The sequence below is a fragment of the Serinus canaria genome, chromosome 25 (assembly GCF_022539315.1).
Source record: "Serinus canaria isolate serCan28SL12 chromosome 25, serCan2020, whole genome shotgun sequence".
Lineage (NCBI taxonomy): Eukaryota > Metazoa > Chordata > Aves > Passeriformes > Fringillidae > Serinus > Serinus canaria.
The window spans coordinates 10,183,882-10,200,480 of NC_066338.1; the positions used below are offsets into that span (position 1 = coordinate 10,183,882).

The 16,599-nt window shown below is 60.1% G+C and overlaps 3 protein-coding genes across 6 annotated transcripts in view; 2 read left to right on the forward strand and 1 right to left on the reverse strand.

Annotated features, from left to right (window-relative positions):
• Window positions 1-569: 569 nt before the first annotated feature.
• Window positions 570-2,474, reverse strand: CELA1 (chymotrypsin like elastase 1). Its single transcript, XM_030232392.2, has 8 exons — window positions 2,435-2,474; window positions 2,260-2,342; window positions 2,065-2,165; window positions 1,690-1,815; window positions 1,466-1,602; window positions 1,052-1,197; window positions 821-970; window positions 570-702 (listed from the first exon to the last, which is right to left on the reverse strand). Exons 1-8 carry the CDS (start codon window positions 2,472-2,474, stop codon window positions 685-687), a joined length of 801 nt encoding a protein of 266 aa, XP_030088252.1. The 3' UTR covers window positions 570-684.
• A 1,399-nt stretch (window positions 2,475-3,873) lies between these two features.
• BIN2 (bridging integrator 2) lies at window positions 3,874-16,599 on the forward strand. Of its 4 annotated transcripts, none has more exons than XR_007779632.1 (12): window positions 3,874-3,995; window positions 5,356-5,436; window positions 5,540-5,594; window positions 6,469-6,563; window positions 6,650-6,745; window positions 6,823-6,930; window positions 7,017-7,102; window positions 7,955-8,030; window positions 8,314-8,396; window positions 8,662-9,460; window positions 13,503-13,575; window positions 16,553-16,599. XR_007779632.1 is itself a non-coding variant. In XM_050984019.1 (11 exons), the coding sequence occupies exons 1-11, from the start codon at window positions 3,918-3,920 to the stop codon at window positions 13,506-13,508; spliced, it is 1,563 nt and encodes a 520-aa protein (XP_050839976.1). In that variant the 5' UTR covers window positions 3,874-3,917; the 3' UTR covers window positions 13,509-13,662. The 4 variants fall into 4 exon arrangements, 2 of the variants coding, with proteins under 2 accessions (XP_050839976.1, XP_050839975.1); XR_007779633.1 differs by lacking the exon at window positions 16,553-16,599 and adding an exon at window positions 13,669-13,695; XM_050984019.1 differs by lacking the exon at window positions 16,553-16,599 and having other exon boundaries at window positions 13,503-13,662.
• The window catches only part of POU6F1 (POU class 6 homeobox 1), a 26,481-nt gene continuing 23,426 nt past the window's right edge, over window positions 13,545-16,599 (forward strand). The window contains 3 exon segments of the mRNA XM_050984799.1: window positions 13,545-13,575; window positions 13,669-13,743; window positions 16,553-16,596. Of these exon segments, the coding sequence (XP_050840756.1) occupies window positions 13,545-13,575; window positions 13,669-13,743; window positions 16,553-16,596 (150 nt within the window).

Consider the following 16,599-nt stretch of genomic DNA (forward strand, 5'->3'; position numbering starts at 1 on the left):
CACAGCCACTGCTCCTGTGGCCACCCCGGTGCTGGGAGAGCCATCTCGTCACTCGCGGGTGTTTTGTTCAGCAGGGCACGAGCCAGGGGTGAGAGGAACTCCCAGCAGCCGCTGGATCCACCCAGCAGCGTCTGTTTGGGTGCAAACCGGGTGTTTGGGGCACGTTGGTGCTGGTGGTGTGTCCCCAGGCTGGGGGGTTGTGGCACAGCCCCAGGACGCAGCTGAGGGACGAGAGGGTGGCAGTTCCCGAATCTGACACCTCTCATGGCCAAGGAGGGAATTTTGGGAAGAGAAATGGAACAAGAGCCAGGGGACATAGCGATGGGATTGCCCCGAGCGCTCTGTGTGCCCCAGCGCTGCCAAGGGGCAATCGCCTTGGAGCCCAGGAAGGGGATTTGCAGCGTTTGCCCCTTTTCCGGCATCCCACAGACGCTGGGGCTGCCCCGAGTGCTCGGAGGCAGCTCCCGCTCCCCAGGGCTGTTCCCTGAGGAGTGAGGAAGAGGAGGAGGCGGGGAAGGGCAGGTGCGGGAGCGGGGCGGGCGCGGGACAAGGCAGCGCGGAGGCAGAGAGACGGGAGGAGAGATTTTATTGAGGCCGGCTCGGGGGCGAGACGCCCGGAGCGCGGCGGGGGGCGGTGAGGGGATGGCCATGGGCGCGGGGCAGCGAGCGCTTGTCCCGCTCGGCTCAGTTCTGGGCGATGACCTGGAAGGGAGGAAGGGCCGGGCTGAGCCGCGCGGAGCCGGGGCCGGCGCAGCGGTGTCCCGAGAGCGCCGGGGCTGAGCCCGGCCCGGCCCGGCCCGGCTCGGCGCGGCCGCCTTACGCTTTTGATCCAGGAGACGTAGGCGGAGACGCGGGTGAACACGGTGGGTTTGCGGGCGACGTTGCAGCCCAGGCTGGACACGAAGCTGGTGACGCCGTGCACCTGGTTCTGCCCGTTGACGGCGCAGTTCAGGGGACCGCCGGAATCGCCCTGCGGAGCGAGGAGCGGCGTGAGCCGGGGCTGCGGGAGGCGCCGGGGGCGGCGGGGCCAGCGCGGGGGCCGCGGGCGCACCTGGCAGCCGGAGCGCACGCCGTCGCCGCCGGCGCACACCATGGTGCTCTTGACGGTGGAGCCCCAGTAGGAGGGGCTGGAGCAGATCTGGTAGTCCACGATGGGCAGGGAGGCCTGGAGCAGGACGCTGGACAGCTGCCCGTTGGCTGCGGGGAGCGGGCGCCGGTCAGCGCCGCCTCGGAGCCGCCGGAACGGCCCGGCCAAAGCAGAGCCCGCGGCCCCCGGCGAGCCCCGAGCGAAGCCCCGTCCGTGACCCCGAGGCTCGGCACGGCCCCGCCGGCGCCGGGCACTTGCGAGCCCCGAGCGAAGCCCCGAGCGGAGCCTCCCGGGGCCGTCACGGGCTCCGGGCGCTGCCGCGGCTGCCGGCGTTGGCCGGTCCCGGGCGGTTTGGGTCGGGGGGAGCCCGTCACTCACTGCGGGTCAGGCCCCAGCCCGTGATGTAGCAGGGGTAGTTGTTGGGCAGGATGGTGCCCTCCTGGGGCAGCGCCGCCAGCTGCACGGCGCTGTTCAGGGTGGCGGAGCTGCTCAGGCGGAACAAGGCGATGTCGTAGCTGCCGGCGGAGGGAGAGGATGTTACAAGGAGCCCCCCAAACCCGGGCCGGGCTCCCCCCAGATCCCCCATCTCCCGCGGGCGTTACCCAGCGGCCACGTTGTTGCTGTTCCAGTAGGGGTGGACGATGATCCTGCTGACGCCGAAGACCTGCTCGGTGCCGTCGTTCCTGTTGAGGTTGTGCTCGCCGGCCACCACCCGGTAGTTCATGTTACTGGCGGCAAGGTGCAAAAGCGCTCCGTCAGCTCCGAGCTCCGGGCACCCCGAGCGTGAGCTACTCCGGGAGGCTCCGAGCGGGAAGAGGACGCTCCCAGAGAAGCCCCGCGGAGGCCCAGCCTGAGGAGCCCCAAAGGCCTCCGTGGGCGGCTGCTCTGGTGCTTGGGGCAGCCGGAACATCTCCTTGGCAGGGTTTTTGGGGCAAAGGCGCTTTGGCGAGGGGAAGGGGGGTCCCCGCCCCGCTCACTTGCTCACGCAGTGGGCGGCAGTCATCACCCAGTTCCTGTGGATGAGGGAGCCCCCGCAGGTGTGGTGCCAGCTGCCCCCGGAGTAATACTGCAGGGAGACCTGGGGAGGGGGCGAGACACGGCCCGGGGCTCAGCGCGGGGTCCCGGCGCGGGGGGAGCCCCGGGCCCGGCCGTGGGACGCCGGCAGGACCCACCTGGGAGGGCCAGGCGTGCGAGCGCGCCTCGTTGCCGCCGACCACCCGCTGCATGCCATCGAGACCCAGCTCTGAGCAGCGCCCTGGGGACAGAGGGACGGCGTGAGTCCCACCGGGGTTGGGTCAAGGGGCCTTTCGGGGGGTGCCGAGGCCGAAGGCTGCGGGCGGGACTCACCGCACAGGGCCAGCGCGGCGAGGAGCACGAGCTGCAGCATCATGGTGGAGCGTTGTCCGCGGCGGGACCGAGGGCCGGCCCCGCGGGCACTTTAACGGGGCCGCGGGAGGCGGCGCGGGAAGGGCAGCAGGTGCCGCGGCCCCGGCGAGCGGCCTTGGCCCCTGTGCCAAAGCACACACGGCGCCCGGGCACCCCAGGGACACCCCGAGCGCCCCTCGGCGCTGCAACCCAGGGAGACGTGCCCTGCGCTGGCACCTCCTGCCCCCGTGTCCCGCAGCGGTGTCACCGCTGGGTCTCGCTCTCAGCCCCAGGAGGCCTTGGCCACAGCTCTGCGTGACCTCGGTTCGTGGGATGGTTTCCAGGGCTTGCATGGAGCCACTCTGGCACTTTGGGGATGGGAACTGAGGCACCAACAGGGCACGACCTTCAGCCCCTCCCCAAGCCCCCGGCACAGCCAGCGCTGGAGCAGGGCCGGGCTCGGCCTCCATGGGGCCTGAGGTTGGTGCAGGAGGAAGCAGCAATGGGGTTTGAAATAAACCCCGGGGTTTTGGCCAAAACTCTGTCAATTTTTCCCCCTTGAACTTCAAATGGAGGTTGTTTCGATGAGGAACATTGGCACATGAGGCACAGGCCTTGGCATTTGGGATCACGGAGGTCATGGGGTCAACCAGGTCAAAAAAAAAAATGATGGAAATAAAAAGCACCTGCTGCCGTTCTACCCTTATCTCCAAGGAAAACATGAAACGTCCCAGGAACACAATTTCCAAGCAATTCCATGCTTGTTCTATCAGCACCAAGGGCACATGGGAAAGGATGGCAGCAACGGCTCCGCCCCACAGAGGAACAGCCCAAGGCAAAGCTGAGCCCCCAGCTGTGGCACAAAGGGCTCTACACTCATTTTGGGGCTAAAAAGGTGGGATTTGTGGATTACTGAGTTTTTTGGGATTGTCCTGTGCAGGGACAAGTGTGTGACACACAACTTGTGTCCTATCCACCTCCCATGCTCCACAGTCCTTATTTCCCTGTGGGTCTCTTCCACTTCAGGATATCCATGATTCCATGAGTCTGGACATCTGGGAGCTGTTGGACAACACTCCTGGATTTTGGGGTCTTGGGGTTGTCCTTTGCTGAACCAACAGGTGGCCTTTAACATCCCTGCAGGTCCCTCCCGCCTCTGGTGATTCCACGATCCAAGAGGTCAGGGACCTTTTGACAGCCTTGAACATCTGGGTTCTGCCTTCAGTGACCTTTTGGAGTTGTCCTGCACAGGGCCAGGAGCCGCCCGGATGATCCTTGTGGGTCCCTCCCAGCTGGATCCTCATGGCCCCCCAGCCCTGTGGCCTGGCTGGGTTCCAGGAGAGCCTTTTGGGGGTTTGGGGGTTCCGGGGTGAGCAGCGGATGCTGCCTGGCCTCGCCTCCAACTTCCTCCAGCAGAACCCTCCAACGGCAGCTGCGGGGCTGCGGGCGGGGCCGCGCCGGGGCCATGGCCGAGGGCAGGAGCGGCAGCGCAGGGCTCTTCGCCAGGCAGGTCCAGAAGCACTTCAGCCGTGCCCAGGAGAAGGTACGGAGGTGCCACCCACCCCCACATCCCACCTTTGACTGGGTTTGTCCTTCTTTCCCCCCTCAGTGCTCCCGAGGTGGCCCAAAGGCACAGCTCAGCACCTTTGGGTGCTCAGAGGGTGGGAATTTGGGGGTTTCTGGGTCAACGTCGTCGTCGCTCCAAGGCTTTGGAGGATGGCATCTCCCAAAGCTCCTCAAGATACTTTGGCTTTCTTAATGCCGGGGGGTTCTCCACCCAAAACGCCTTGTAGGGGTTATGGGGGGCTGTGGGGTGGTGGCACAGGGTCCCTGGGCTGGCTACCACCGAGGGTGCCCAGCAGGACCCAGCATGGCCGGGGGTCCCAGGAAGGTTGGAGAGATCAGCTGGGGCCCACAGGAAGTGAGGGGGAAGGGCTGCGGAAGCGGCAGGAGCAGGGCAATTCTCAGCCGCTTTGGGGCACTTTGGGGGGGCCTCTTTCCTTTCCTCTCCCCCAAAAGTAGCTGTGAGTCCCCTTTTGGGGGTGACACAAAGACCCTTTCAAACCCTCACCCTCCCAGGTTTCCTGGCTGGGGCTCGGTGCTAAGTTTGGCTTTCCCATGGCTCAATCATCCCGGGCCAGGCTCTGTCTGCTTCCTGCACGCTGCAAATCTCCCTCCCAGCCAGTCCTGGCCTCTTCCCAGGGGACCCAACCTCTTCCTGGACATCCCAAATCTCCCTCTGACCCAGCCCCAGCCTCTTCCTGGACACTCCAAAGCTCCCTGCTCCCAGCCCTGGCCCCTTCCTGTGGGGTTCAAGCTGTTTGTGGACACACAAAAAATCCCTCCTGCCTGGCCCAGTTTCTTCCTGAGGAGTTCATCCTCTTCCTGGACACCTTGAATTTCCCCCCATCTGGCTTCAGTCATTTTCCAGAGGGTCACCCTCTTCCTGGGCACCCCAAAACTCCTTCATGCCTGGTCCCAGACTCTTCCCAGGGGAGCTCAGTCTCTTCCCGGACACCCCAAAGCTGCCCCAGCCCAGACTCAGCCTCTTCCCAGCAGGTTCAGCCTGGATGCGCCAATCTCCCCCACCCAGAGCAGCCTCTCAGCTCTCCTTCAGCCTCAGACCCTCCTCATCCTCCTCATGGCATCCCCTGTGCCCCACAGTTGGGGCTCAGGGTGTTTTGGGGTGCACAGGACTGCAGGATTTAGGGTGGGAGGTAGATTGGCACCCGAAAATTCACCATTTTCCTGAAAGAAATAAAAGCACTGAGGGACGCAGTGAGATTTTGCATTTCCACATCAATCCTGCCCCACCGGGCCCTCAGCAGCCCCTCAGGGGGGTTTTGGGGGGGCCCGGGGGCACAGCAGTGGTGAGGGCCTCTTCCCCTCTCTTTCCATCACAGGTTTTGCAAAAATTGGGCAAAACGGTGGAAACCAAAGACGAGCAGTTCGAGCAGAGCGCCTACAACTTCCAGCTGCAGCAGGTGACAGGGGGACACCGGGGACATTGGGGACACCCCCGGCGGTCCCTGTCCCCCTCCAGCCCCGCGGACAGCCCTGATCCCCCCTCGCTGCCGTGTTTTGCAGAGCGAGGGTCACAGACTCTACAAGGAGCTCAAGGGGTTCGTGGGAGCCGTGAGAGGTGCGGGACCGACCCGGGACGGGCCCGGGAGAGCCGGGAGGGGGAGGGACCCGGGGCGGAGCCAGGACAATAACTAAGGAATAGCTGAGGAAATAAACCGTGCTACAATGCATAGATTATTCATTAAAAACCAGTATTCAATCGAAAGAAAGAATAAATAAAAAGAAATATTGAGAATAAACAGATTGTAAGCTGTTAATGGATAATAAAGAGAAAATAGTTAGTAAAATACTATCCGTGGGATAATAGATAATGTATTATAGATGAGATAGATATGTATATCTTACATATATGACAAATGCAATATATATTTTTATATCTCATTGTTTATTAAATGCATATGGGATAATAAAGAGATAAAAATGATAGAGAGATAAAAATTATATATATTAAAAAATTTTCGGATAAATGATAATATTAATGATATAATTTAATAATAAATAATAGTAATACTAATAATACTAATAATGTATTAATTATTCATAATATTAATATTATAATAATACTGTATGTAGGATAATAGATATCATGTATATGGGATATATATTATATATACGATATTAAGTAGAAAAACAGATAATACATACGTTATCTATTGTATATATGCTATATATGGGATAATAGAGAGAATAAATTATTTAAAATAACGCACGTGGGCTAATAAACAACAACGGACAGCAGAGAATAAATAATAATGATAATAAATTAATAAGGAATAAATGATAATGACAATGACAATGAGAGTGACAGTGATAGTGACAATGGTAATGATGACAATGACAATGACAATGATGATGACGATGACGATGACGATGATGATGATGACGATGATGATGACACTGATAACGGTCGTTCCGGGTGTCTGTGCCCGCAGTGATGCACGAGAGCTCCCGCAGAGTGGCCGAGACGCTGCAGGACATTTACAGCCCTGAGTGGGACGGGCACGAGGAACTCCGGGCCATCGCGGAGGTGAGCCCTGGGTGTCCCCAAGGGTCTCTTTGAAGCCGGGGGGGGTTGGAGGGTCCTGGCTGTCACTGTTGTCCCTGTTCCCCCAGAGCAATGACCTCCTGTGGGAGGACTACGAGGCGAAGTTGGTTGACCAAGCCCTGCGGCTCATGGAGAATTACCTGGCTCAGTTCGGGGACTTTAAGGTGCCCCCCTGCGCTGTCGGGCGGGGCTGGGGACACGGGGAGCACCGGGAGGTCCTGGCTCACCTGTCCCCCCCCAGGAGCGGATCGCCAAGCGGGGCCGGAAGCTCGTGGACTACGACAGTGCCCGGCACCACCTGGAGGCTCTGCAGAGCGCCAAGAAAAAGGACGAGGCCAAAATCGCCAAGGTTGGGGCTCCCCGGGACAGCTCCCATGTGGGGACAGTCCCCTCGCCGTGGGGACAAAGCCACGACCCCCCCGTCCCTCCCCGCAGGCCGAGGAGGAGTTCAATAAAGCCCAGGCGGTGTTTGAGGAGCTGAACAGGGACCTGCGGGAGGAGCTGCCCGTCCTGTACGGCAGGTACGCGCTGTCACACGCCCGGCGACACCGCGGGGGCTCGGCCACCTGCAGGGGGCTGGGGGACACTGCAGGGATCTGGGGACACCACGGGGATGGAGGTCGCCGTGGGGGGTCAGGCTGGGGATGTCATGGGGCTGGGGAACGCCGGAAGGGCTTGGGGACATCATGGACCGGGGGGTGGGGGACATCGTGGGGCTGGGGGACACAGCAAGGATAGGGAACATTGTGGGGCTGGGGGACACTGTAGGGCTGGGGGACACGGCAGGAGCAGGGGGACATCGTGGGGCTGGGGGACACTGTGGGCCTGGGGGACACAGCAGGGATGGGGGACCTTGTAGTGCTGAGGGACATGGCAGCGATGGGGGACATTGTGGGGCTGGGGAATGTCGTGGGTCTGGGGGACACAACAGGGGCGGGGGGACATCGTGGGGCTGGGGGACATTGTGGGGCTGGGGGACACGGGCTGGGATGGGTGCCATCAGGTGGGTGACGTCCCCCCACGCAGGGAAGAACTTGCATGGGTCTCTCCTCAAAGTCCCCCCTGGGAACACATCGGAGGTCCTGGGGGACCCGTGACAGTGGGAGGTGACAGCTCCGTGGCATCCATGGGGTGGCCCTGAGGGGACATTCCCCTTCCCTTCCATGTGGAGCCCACGGAGTTGGGGACCCAGTGGGGGGGATGGGTGGGAGGTGACTGAGCACCCCCAGACCCCTCTGTGGGACATCGTGGGGCACCCCCAGACCCCTCTGGTGTCCCCTCTGTGGGACATCGTGGGGCACCCCCAGACCCCTCTGGTGTCCCCTCTGTGGGACATCGTGGGGCACACCCAGATCCCTCCCTGTCCCCTGCAGCCGCCTCGCCTGTTACGTCACCGTTTTCCAGAACATCTCCAACCTCCGTGACGTCTTCTACAAGGAGATGAGCAAGGTGGGGAAGGCACCCCAAAACACCTCCCCTGCCCCCCGGCAACACCATGTGTCCCCAGGTGTCCTCAGGTGTCCCCAGGCGTCCTCAGGTGTCCCCAGGCGTCCCCAGGTGGCTACACTGGTGCTGTTCCCCGCCCCTCCAGAGTCCTTGCTCTTCATTTCATTCATTTCTTCATTCAAAGCAGCCCGAGGGTGTTCGGGGTGTCCCCAGGAGTTGGGGGCCCGGCTGAGCCCCCGGGGCGCACCTGGGGGCCCCCTGAAGTGTTTGTGTCCCCCCTCCCCAGCTCAGCCGGGACCTGTACGAGGTGATGAGCAAACTGGAGAAGCAGCACTCGAGCAAGGTGTTCATCATCAAAGGTGTCCCCAGGTAACACTCGGGGAGATGAGGGCACATGGGGGGTTAAGGGGACAATTGGGCCCCCATCCCCCACAAATGTGATGGAGGATCGGGTCCCACAGTCCTGGGGTGGGTGGGCATCTGCCAAAGATGGGCTGAAGGTGCTTCTTGGTGGGCCTGGGGAATTATCGGGGTCCTGCTGGATGGGGAAGAGTCCCCTGCAAGCTGGGATGGTGACACCCCAAGGATGCTTGGGGACACCCCAAGCTGAACCCCTCTGCCCCCCCCCTCCCAGCAACCGCCGCTCTCTGGTCATCTCGGCTCCCGTGAGCCCCCCGGCCATGTTCCCCTGCCCGGACAAGGCGCCCGTGCTGGACGCGGAGGTGACACCGGGGTCTTCCGGGGGGGGCGGCGCTGCCACCGACAGCGCCACCAACGCGGAGCTGGGGGCTGTTTCCCCCGGGCCCCCCCCGGCTTCGCCCGCCAGCGGGGGCTCCCTGGACACGGCCTCGGTGTCCAGCGAGGAGAGCGCGGAGCCGGGCCCCGGGCGCGACAGCGAGCCCCCGGAGCAGGCGACATCGGTGACAGGGTCGGTGTCCAGCGAGGAGAGCGCGGAGCCGGGCCCCGGGCGCGACAGCGAGCCCCCGGAGCAGGCGACATCGGTGACAGGGTCGGTGTCCAGCGAGGAGCCCCCGGAGCCCATCTCCAAGCCCGACTCTCTGTCCCCTGGTCAGGAGCCATCGGCGACAGCCGCGGAGCCGGGGGGTGACAGCGGGGCGCGGGGGGGGGCCGAGGGCATCGCCACTTCCCTGGCGTCACTGATTTTATCCGAGGCCATCGCCCAGGCCGCTGGCACCTTGTCACCAGCGCCGGGGAAAGCCGCGGACACGGCAGGGGACAGCCCGGCCACCAGCGCGGAGGGTCGGGCACGGCCCGCGGTGTCGCCGTCCCCCACGGCAGCTGTCCCCTGCGGTGCCCTCGGTCCCGCGGCGGCGGCACCGGCGTGTCCCCGGGAGCCGTGCCAGCTCGGCGGTGAGCGGGGACAGCGCGGCGACACCGGGGACAGCGCGGAGTCGGCGGATGCCGAGGCAGAGGTGCGCGAAAATCAGGCGGGAAAGTTCTGAGGGAGGCCGGGGTGGGAGCGAGGAACGCACCCAAGGGGATTCCTGGCTGGGGACACCCGGGCGGGATGTGGGAACATGGGGCCGGCCCGGGGGACAAAGCCAGCCCGTGGGACACCCTCTGCCGCAGGTGGGGCCGGACCTGCCCCTCCCCGCGGAGCCGGGCCCCGGGAGCGGCCGGTGCCCCCCTGGACCCCCAACCCAGGCGGGTGCAACGGGCGGGGGATCGATCCTTTTGGGTGGGATTCAGCGGAACCACGAGGTGCCGGTGCCACCCCCGTGTCTCTCCCAGGGCTGTTCCGGGACACCGGAGCAGGACACGAGCAGGGACCCCTCAGGTGCTGCAGACCGCCCCCAGGATCCCCCCGAGTTCCTCAGCGCCCTGTGATCCCACGGGAAATGTGGCATCTTCCCCAAATTCATTCCCCAGAAAGTATTTCCCAGCCCCCATCCCGTCCCAAATAAAGATGGAAAAGGTGGAAAAATCTCAAATCTCCATCTGGGATTGTGGAGGGTCCGGGGGAAGCCCACCGGCGGATTTGGGGTGGCTGAGGAGCGTAGGGGGAGAAGGTTGGGGGTCGTCACTCTCTCCCCCACTCCAACACCCGTGACTCAGGGAAAAGGCGTCGAGCCTGTTCCAGCAGCTCCCGGAAAATGCGCTGTCGTGCCAAAAAACCACAAAACACCCCAATTTTCCCCTCTCCCGATCCAGAATTCCCCCATTCTCCGGGATGATGGGTTTGCCCCGCAGCCAGCGAGGGGTTAAACAGGGGAGGGATCCTGGGGGTTGATCCTTATTCCAGCCGAACTGGAAAGGTGAGGTAGGAAAAGGCAACGCCTTCACCTGGAGCCGCACATGGTGCCGGCAGGTAAGAGCTGCAGGAGTGGGACCTGGATCCCGGGATGTCCCCCCCGAAATTCCCGACCCCTGGGGGCTTCAGGGGGTGGCTACGCAAAATTCCAGGCACAGGGATCGGGACACGGAGGCACCGCAGCCCTGCAATGAGTGTGTGCAGCCGGGCCGGGGTGAAGCTGGAATGTCGGGGCTCGGCCGGGCTTTTTCCAGCTGGATTTGGGGTGGGAGGGAAGGAAAAGGCTGGATCCTGCCACAGGGAGAGGCTGAAAGCAGGAAATCCGGCAGGAAAGCTGAGGGGGAAACAGCGGGAGCAAAGTGCTGGTCCCAGGGGATCATCCCAAGGTGAGGGAGAAGGAACGAGGGCGAGCAGCAAATCCCGCCCTCCACCCGCTGGGGAGGGGACGGGGGGGCAGTAAAGGGCTGCGGAGCACCCCGAAAGAAGCCTGGGGGGATGGTTTGGTGATCCCATCCTCCATCCGCCGGGAATGGGAATGGAGGGGCTGTGAAGGCGCTGCCAAGCTCCCCTAAAAAATCTGTAGGGACGGTTTTCTCCTCCCGTCCTCCAGGCACCGGGAACGGGCACGGGAGTGGGGATGGGAATGGGAACTGGGGGGCTGCATCCCCGGTGCTCCTGGAAGGAGTTTTTGGGATCAGAGCAGCCGAGCGGGGAAGGGTTTCCCTCGGGAACGGCTCTGGAGCCGCTCGGCCGGAGCGCAGGAATGAGGAAGATGAGGGTTTTTCCCAACCCTGCTTTAAAACCACACGGAAATCCATCGGGATGGGAATGATTCACTGCCGCTGCCAGTCCCCCCCTTCCGGGCTGGATCCCGGCCTGGCACTGCCAGAAATGCCGAGGGCTTTGGGAAGCCCTGGAGCCTTCGCGCAGGGCTCGGGGAGTTCCTTCCCACCATCCCCGGGAGGGAGCAGGAGCTCAGCTTCCACCACCACGCGTGGTTGGATGGAAATGAAACCCTTCCCTCAGACTGAACTCGGGTTAAACCTTTGGTGAGTCCCAGCATTCCATCCCCAGGTGCTGTGGGTCCCGGGATGGCGCTTTTGGGGTGCTGGGGCCCAGAACCGCTTTGTGCTCCTCACTGGCAATGCCAAGCTCTTCCCAAGAAACCTTTCCTAAAGCTCAGCCCAGCTCCCGTTCCACCCAGTGGCGCCTTTTCCTCTTCTTCTCTTAAACCCCAGTTTCTTTGGGGGAATTTAATCCCAGTTTCTCTCTGAAGCCGCCCGGGAGCTGCAGCTGCTCCGTGGGAAGGTCGTGGTTGGCTTTGGGAAAGGCCTGGAGAGCTCTGCTGGGGGAGCTTGACAGCAAAGCTGGGTTTGATGAGGGGATGGGTTACAGCAAAACTGGATTTAAAGCTAAACAGAATTGAAAACAAAACTGTTTAAAGCAAAATTTGATGTAATTCAAAACTGGGTTTAAAGCAAAACCGAGTTTAAAACAAAACTGGGATAAAAGCAACTCTGGATGTAATGCAAATCTGTGTTTAAAGCAAAGTCATGTCTAAAGCAAACTCAGTTTAAAGGAAAGCTGGTTTTAAGGTAAAATCAGGTTTAATTCAAAGCTGGGTTTAATGAAAAGCTGGATTTAAAGTGAAGTTGGGTTTAAAGCAAAACTAAATTAAAAGAAAAGCTGGGTTTAACATAGAACTGGACTAAAGTAAAATGAGGCTTAAGGCAAAATTGTGCTGGAAATAAAATCAGGTTAAATGCAAAGCTGGGTTTAAAGCAAAGCTGCATTTAAGGCAAAATCAGGTTTAAAACAAAGCTGGGATTGATGCAGAGTTTGGTTTCAAGCAAAACTGGGTTTAAAGCAAAACAAAGTTTAAAGTGAAACAAGCTTGAAACAAAGCAAGGTTTAATGCAGGACTAGTTTTAAAGCAGAACTGGTCTTACAGCAAAACCAGGTTTCAAGCCAAGCTGGGTTTAAAGCAGAGCTGATTTTAAGTAAAACTCAGTTTAAGGAGGGGGTGGCTGCTGCCAGCCCGAGCCTGGCTTTGCCTGCTCGGGTCCCGCCCCTCCCTGTGCCCTGCGGGAGGGGAACGGTCACTGCCCGAGCTCCCGGCGCCCCCAGCCCCAATTCCCGGCTCCCTCTAACCAAATTCCTGCCTCCCCCAGCCCCAATTCCCGGGGCGCCCCCAGCGACACCGCCGTGATCGCAGGTGAGGCCGCGGCTCCCGCTCCCCCCGGGGTGCTGCCGGCGCTCCCGCCTCCCCCCGCCCCAGTTCCCGGGGCTCCCCCAGCCCCATTCCCGGGGCTCCCCCAGCCCCAGTTCCCACCTCCCCCAGACCCAGTTCCCGGCGCTCCCCCAGCCCAAATTCCCACCTCTCCCAGCCCCAGTTCCCACCAACCCCAGCCCCAGTTCCCAGGGCTCCCCGAACCCCAGTTCCCGGGGCTCCCCCCGCCCCAGTTCCCAGGGCTCCCCCAGCCCCAATTCCCTCCTCCCGCAGCCCCAGTTCCCGGGGCTCCCCCAGCCCCAATTCCCTCCTCCCGCAGTCCCAGTTCCCGGGGCTCCCCCAGCCCCAATTCCCTCCTCCCGCAGTCCCAGTTCCCGGGGCTCCCCCAGCCCCAGTTCCCGCTCCCGGCCCGGCCGTGGCCCCGCCCCGCTCCCGCCGCTCGATTTCCTCTTTTTTTTTAAAAAACCCCAAACAAATGGGATTTGATTCGCTCCGACCGCGCTGAGTCACGGAATCCCCGCGCCCCGGAGCCGCCCGGCCCCGCGCCCCGGAGCCACCGCCGGGACACTTTGGGGGCCCCGGGGGTCCCCATCGGTCACAGCCAAGGTGGGTCGGGCAATTCCGCGTCCCGGCTGCGCCACCGAGCTCTAGCCCCGCATTTGGGGCATTTTCAAGGACTTTCGGGCACTTTGAAGCTCTCAGAATCTGGGAGTGAATCCAGTCAGGGGCTGGTTCTTCCCTGCCCCGGCTGCGACCCCAGCCCCAGTAATTCCAGTGCGTTACTGGTGCTGCACCACCCCCCTCGCGCGGAGCCTTTCGGGCGGTTTGGGGGAAATCTCTATTTTTATCCCTATTTTTGGCAGCTCCGAAGGAACGCTGAGCCTCACCTGGAAGGAGGGATCCCAGCCCCACCTGAGCCCAGGGGATGGGGCGTTGAGTGGGAATTCACCGCTTTTATCGCTATTTTTGGCAGCTCTGAAGGACCCCAAACCTTCCCCCGGAAGGCGCCGATGCGATGGAGGGAGATCAGCCCCACCTGAGCTCAGGTGAGCACCTGGAGCCGCTTCTCCGGCCACTTCCCACCTTCTCCACTTGGCTCAGGCCCTCCCTGACCTCCCTCTCTCCCTGTCCCGAGGAAGACCCGACCACCCCGTACCTGAGGAAGGCTCCCACCCCTCCCGGCCATGAGGACGCCGACACCGCCGTGATCGCAGGTGAGGCCGCGGCTCCGCTTCCCCGGGGGCGCTGCCGGCTGAGCCCTGCGCTCTAAATTAATTAACCAAATTGATCGATAAGGAGAATTTATTCCATAATTCAAGTACAGCTGTAAAAAGGCCACAAGCGAAGCTCAGACCAGCGCTGAGCCAGGCTGACAGCGCCGGCTGAGACGGGGGGGCACTCGGGCCCCTCTCCTCTGGCCATCCCCAAGACACAGCTCTCACAAAGGCTTTTCACACATTTCCAAGCTCCCAGGGTTGTCGGGGAGGGTTTCTTGCTTTCTTATTGCTGATCTCATCCTTTTAGCACCTTCACGGAGTTTTTCCTTTCTTGCTGCCGCTCTTGCTGAGAGTTTCCCAAAACTGGGAAATAATTCACCTTGTTAGAGGAAAATCTGCAATGTACATTCCAGGAGACACAGATTTATCCTATGGATGGTGCACGTCGAATGCACATTGCTGGGCTGTGGTCAGATGAACAATGCTGTGGAATTAACATTTCATTCAGGCCCGGATTTTGGTGCATATCGCTGTAATCTCATCAGAGGGAATTTCCTGGACCCTCCTTTGGTGTGCCCGGATTTTCACCTGGGGAGATTACTGTAGCCTCAGCACAAATTTATACATATCATCTATTACAGGCTACAGTAATCTCCCCGGGTGAAAATCCTGGCACACCAAAGGAGGGTCCAGGAAATTCCCTCTGTTAGGAAAATTCATCCACAAACACCAGAGGTTTGTGTCCAAAGAGGAGAACAGAGAGTCTTTTTTTTGGCTTTATTAAAAACATTAAAAAGATAGTCCAATCAAGGCAAGGGCATGGGCATTCCCCTGGGTCCTCTCAGATTTTGTGGAAGACGCAGCCCCTTTTTATCCCATTTTCCCCCGACACATTTCCCATTCTTCTCTTCCCCGTTTCCTGAGGCTTGGGAGGAAATAAAAATCAGAGTTCCCAGCCCCTGATACCAGAGATTCCTCTATGTACAATCCTCTCCTCGCTCCTTTCAATTTTAAATTCTAATAGAATTTAGGGTTTTTCCCTTGGGGTGAGGTACTTGGGAGGTTCAACTCCCCAGATGCTCCTGATACCAGAGATTCCCCCTACTAAGGTACCACCTCCCTTTAAAGATTTTAATAAATGCGTCTGGGAATTAGGGATTTTTTCTTGCCCATTGTTCTTCCATCTCCGCATGCCTATATAATTTATCACAACCTAAAGTTGTTGTTGTACAAGCCAATATCTTTTCCCATTTATCAATCAGTGGAATCCTTCCCATTGTTTCTTCTTTCGCTCCAGTGCTGGTTTATCATGCTAGCACCCAAGCTGGTGTTGGAAAGACAATCTGCTGTTCCTCTCACCTCTGATGAAGATTTACGCGATATGCCACATCCGGGCCGGAATGAAATGTTAATTCCACAGCATTGTTTCATCTGACCACAGCCAGCAATGTGCTTCGACGTGCACATCCATAGGATAAATCTGAATATTGACAATAAAAAAGACCTGAATGTACCTTGCAGACTTTTCCGCTAACATGGTGATTATGTCCCAGTTTTGGGACTCTCAGCCAGAAGCGGCGAGCAAAAGAAGGAAAAACTCCGTGAGGTGCTAAAAGGATGAGTCAGCAATACAAGGCAGAGAACCCGCCCGACAACCTGGGGAAGCTGGGAGCATGTGTGAAAAGCCTTTGTGAGAGCTGTGTCTTGGGGATGGCCAGAGGAGAGGGGCCCGAGTGCCCCCCCGTCTCAGCCGGCGCTGTCAGCCTGGCTCAGCGCTGGTCTGAGCTTCGCTTGTGGCCTTTTTACAGCTGTACTTGAATTATGGAATAAATTCTCCTTATCAATCAAATTGGCTAATATATTGGAATAATTACCAATATAGCTGGGCAGGATGTGCCTGAGCTTGTCTGGCCCTTGGTGCTGATCCACAGCAGCAACCGTGGTGTTTCACCCCACAGACACTTTTGGCCATGGCTGTGTGGTGTTTCACCCCAGGGACACTTTTGGCCATGGCTGTGTGGTGTTTCACCCCAGGGACACTTTTGGCCATGGCTGGGTGGTGTTTCACCCCACAGACACTTTTGGCCATGGCTGGGTGGTGTTTCACCCCAGGGACACTTTTGGCCATGGCTGGGTGGTGTTTCACCCCAGGGACACTTTTGGCCATGGCTGGGTGGTGTTTCACCCCAGAGACACTTTTGGCCATGGCTGGGTGGTGTTTCACCCCAGGGACACTTTTGGCTGGCTGGATGCTGCAGCTGGGCTCAGGGAGTCAAGTCCAGGCGGGCAGGAGCTCTGGTGGTGCTGGGATGTATTTTCCTCCTGTGGAGGGGCTGCTCCTCAGGTTTCCCTCTGCTGGAGAAGCTTTAGGGCGATGGTGAAGGAAAGGAGTCGGTTCTGATGGAGGGTTTGGATCCAGAGCTTTGTTCTCTGAACCCAGCCCCAGCTCCAGCAGAACTCCTGACCCCGTGGGTGCTGCTCCTTTTAACCCCAGGGAGAGGGGCAGGGAAGGGGCAGGGAGCCACCAGGCAGGTACAGGAGGGAGGTCTCAAGGGACAAAGGACACCTGGATGTCCCAGTGCCCCCCGGGGGTGGAGGGCATCCTTGGAATCTGCCAATCACTCTGGAATTGCAGGACTGACAGTGCTGGGAGGGGAAAGGAGAGGTGGCTGACACACCTGGGAGGGAATTATCAGGGGAGGGATCTGAGGTAAACTCTGAAATCACAACACAACAATTGATAACACGGGCTCAGCAGGAGTTTATAGAAATCACCTGTCCCGTCCCACCTGTGCTTGCCCCGCAGTGGTGATCACGCTGGTGTTCCTCACCCTGCTGACCGTGCTGGTGGTG

Bases quoted from the DNA above. Each gene is read 5' to 3' on its own strand.
- CELA1 (XM_030232392.2), bottom strand. From the start codon at position 2,474: ATGCTGCAGCTCGTGCTCCTCGCCGCGCTGGCCCTGTGCG. The intron at 2,166-2,259 runs GTGGGTCCTGCC...CCCCCTCCCCAG, and splicing joins CGCACGCCTGGCCCTCCCAG to GTCTCCCTGCAGTATTACTC. The intron at 1,603-1,689 runs GTAACGCCCGCG...CTCCGCCGGCAG, and splicing joins AGCAACAACGTGGCCGCTGG to CTACGACATCGCCTTGTTCC.
- BIN2 (XM_050984018.1), top strand. From the start codon at position 3,918: ATGGCCGAGGGCAGGAGCGGCAGCGCAGGGCTCTTCGCCAGGCAGGTC. The intron at 5,595-6,468 runs GTGCGGGACCGA...CTGTGCCCGCAG, and splicing joins GTTCGTGGGAGCCGTGAGAG to TGATGCACGAGAGCTCCCGC. The intron at 7,103-7,954 runs GTACGCGCTGTC...TGTCCCCTGCAG, and splicing joins CTGCCCGTCCTGTACGGCAG to CCGCCTCGCCTGTTACGTCA.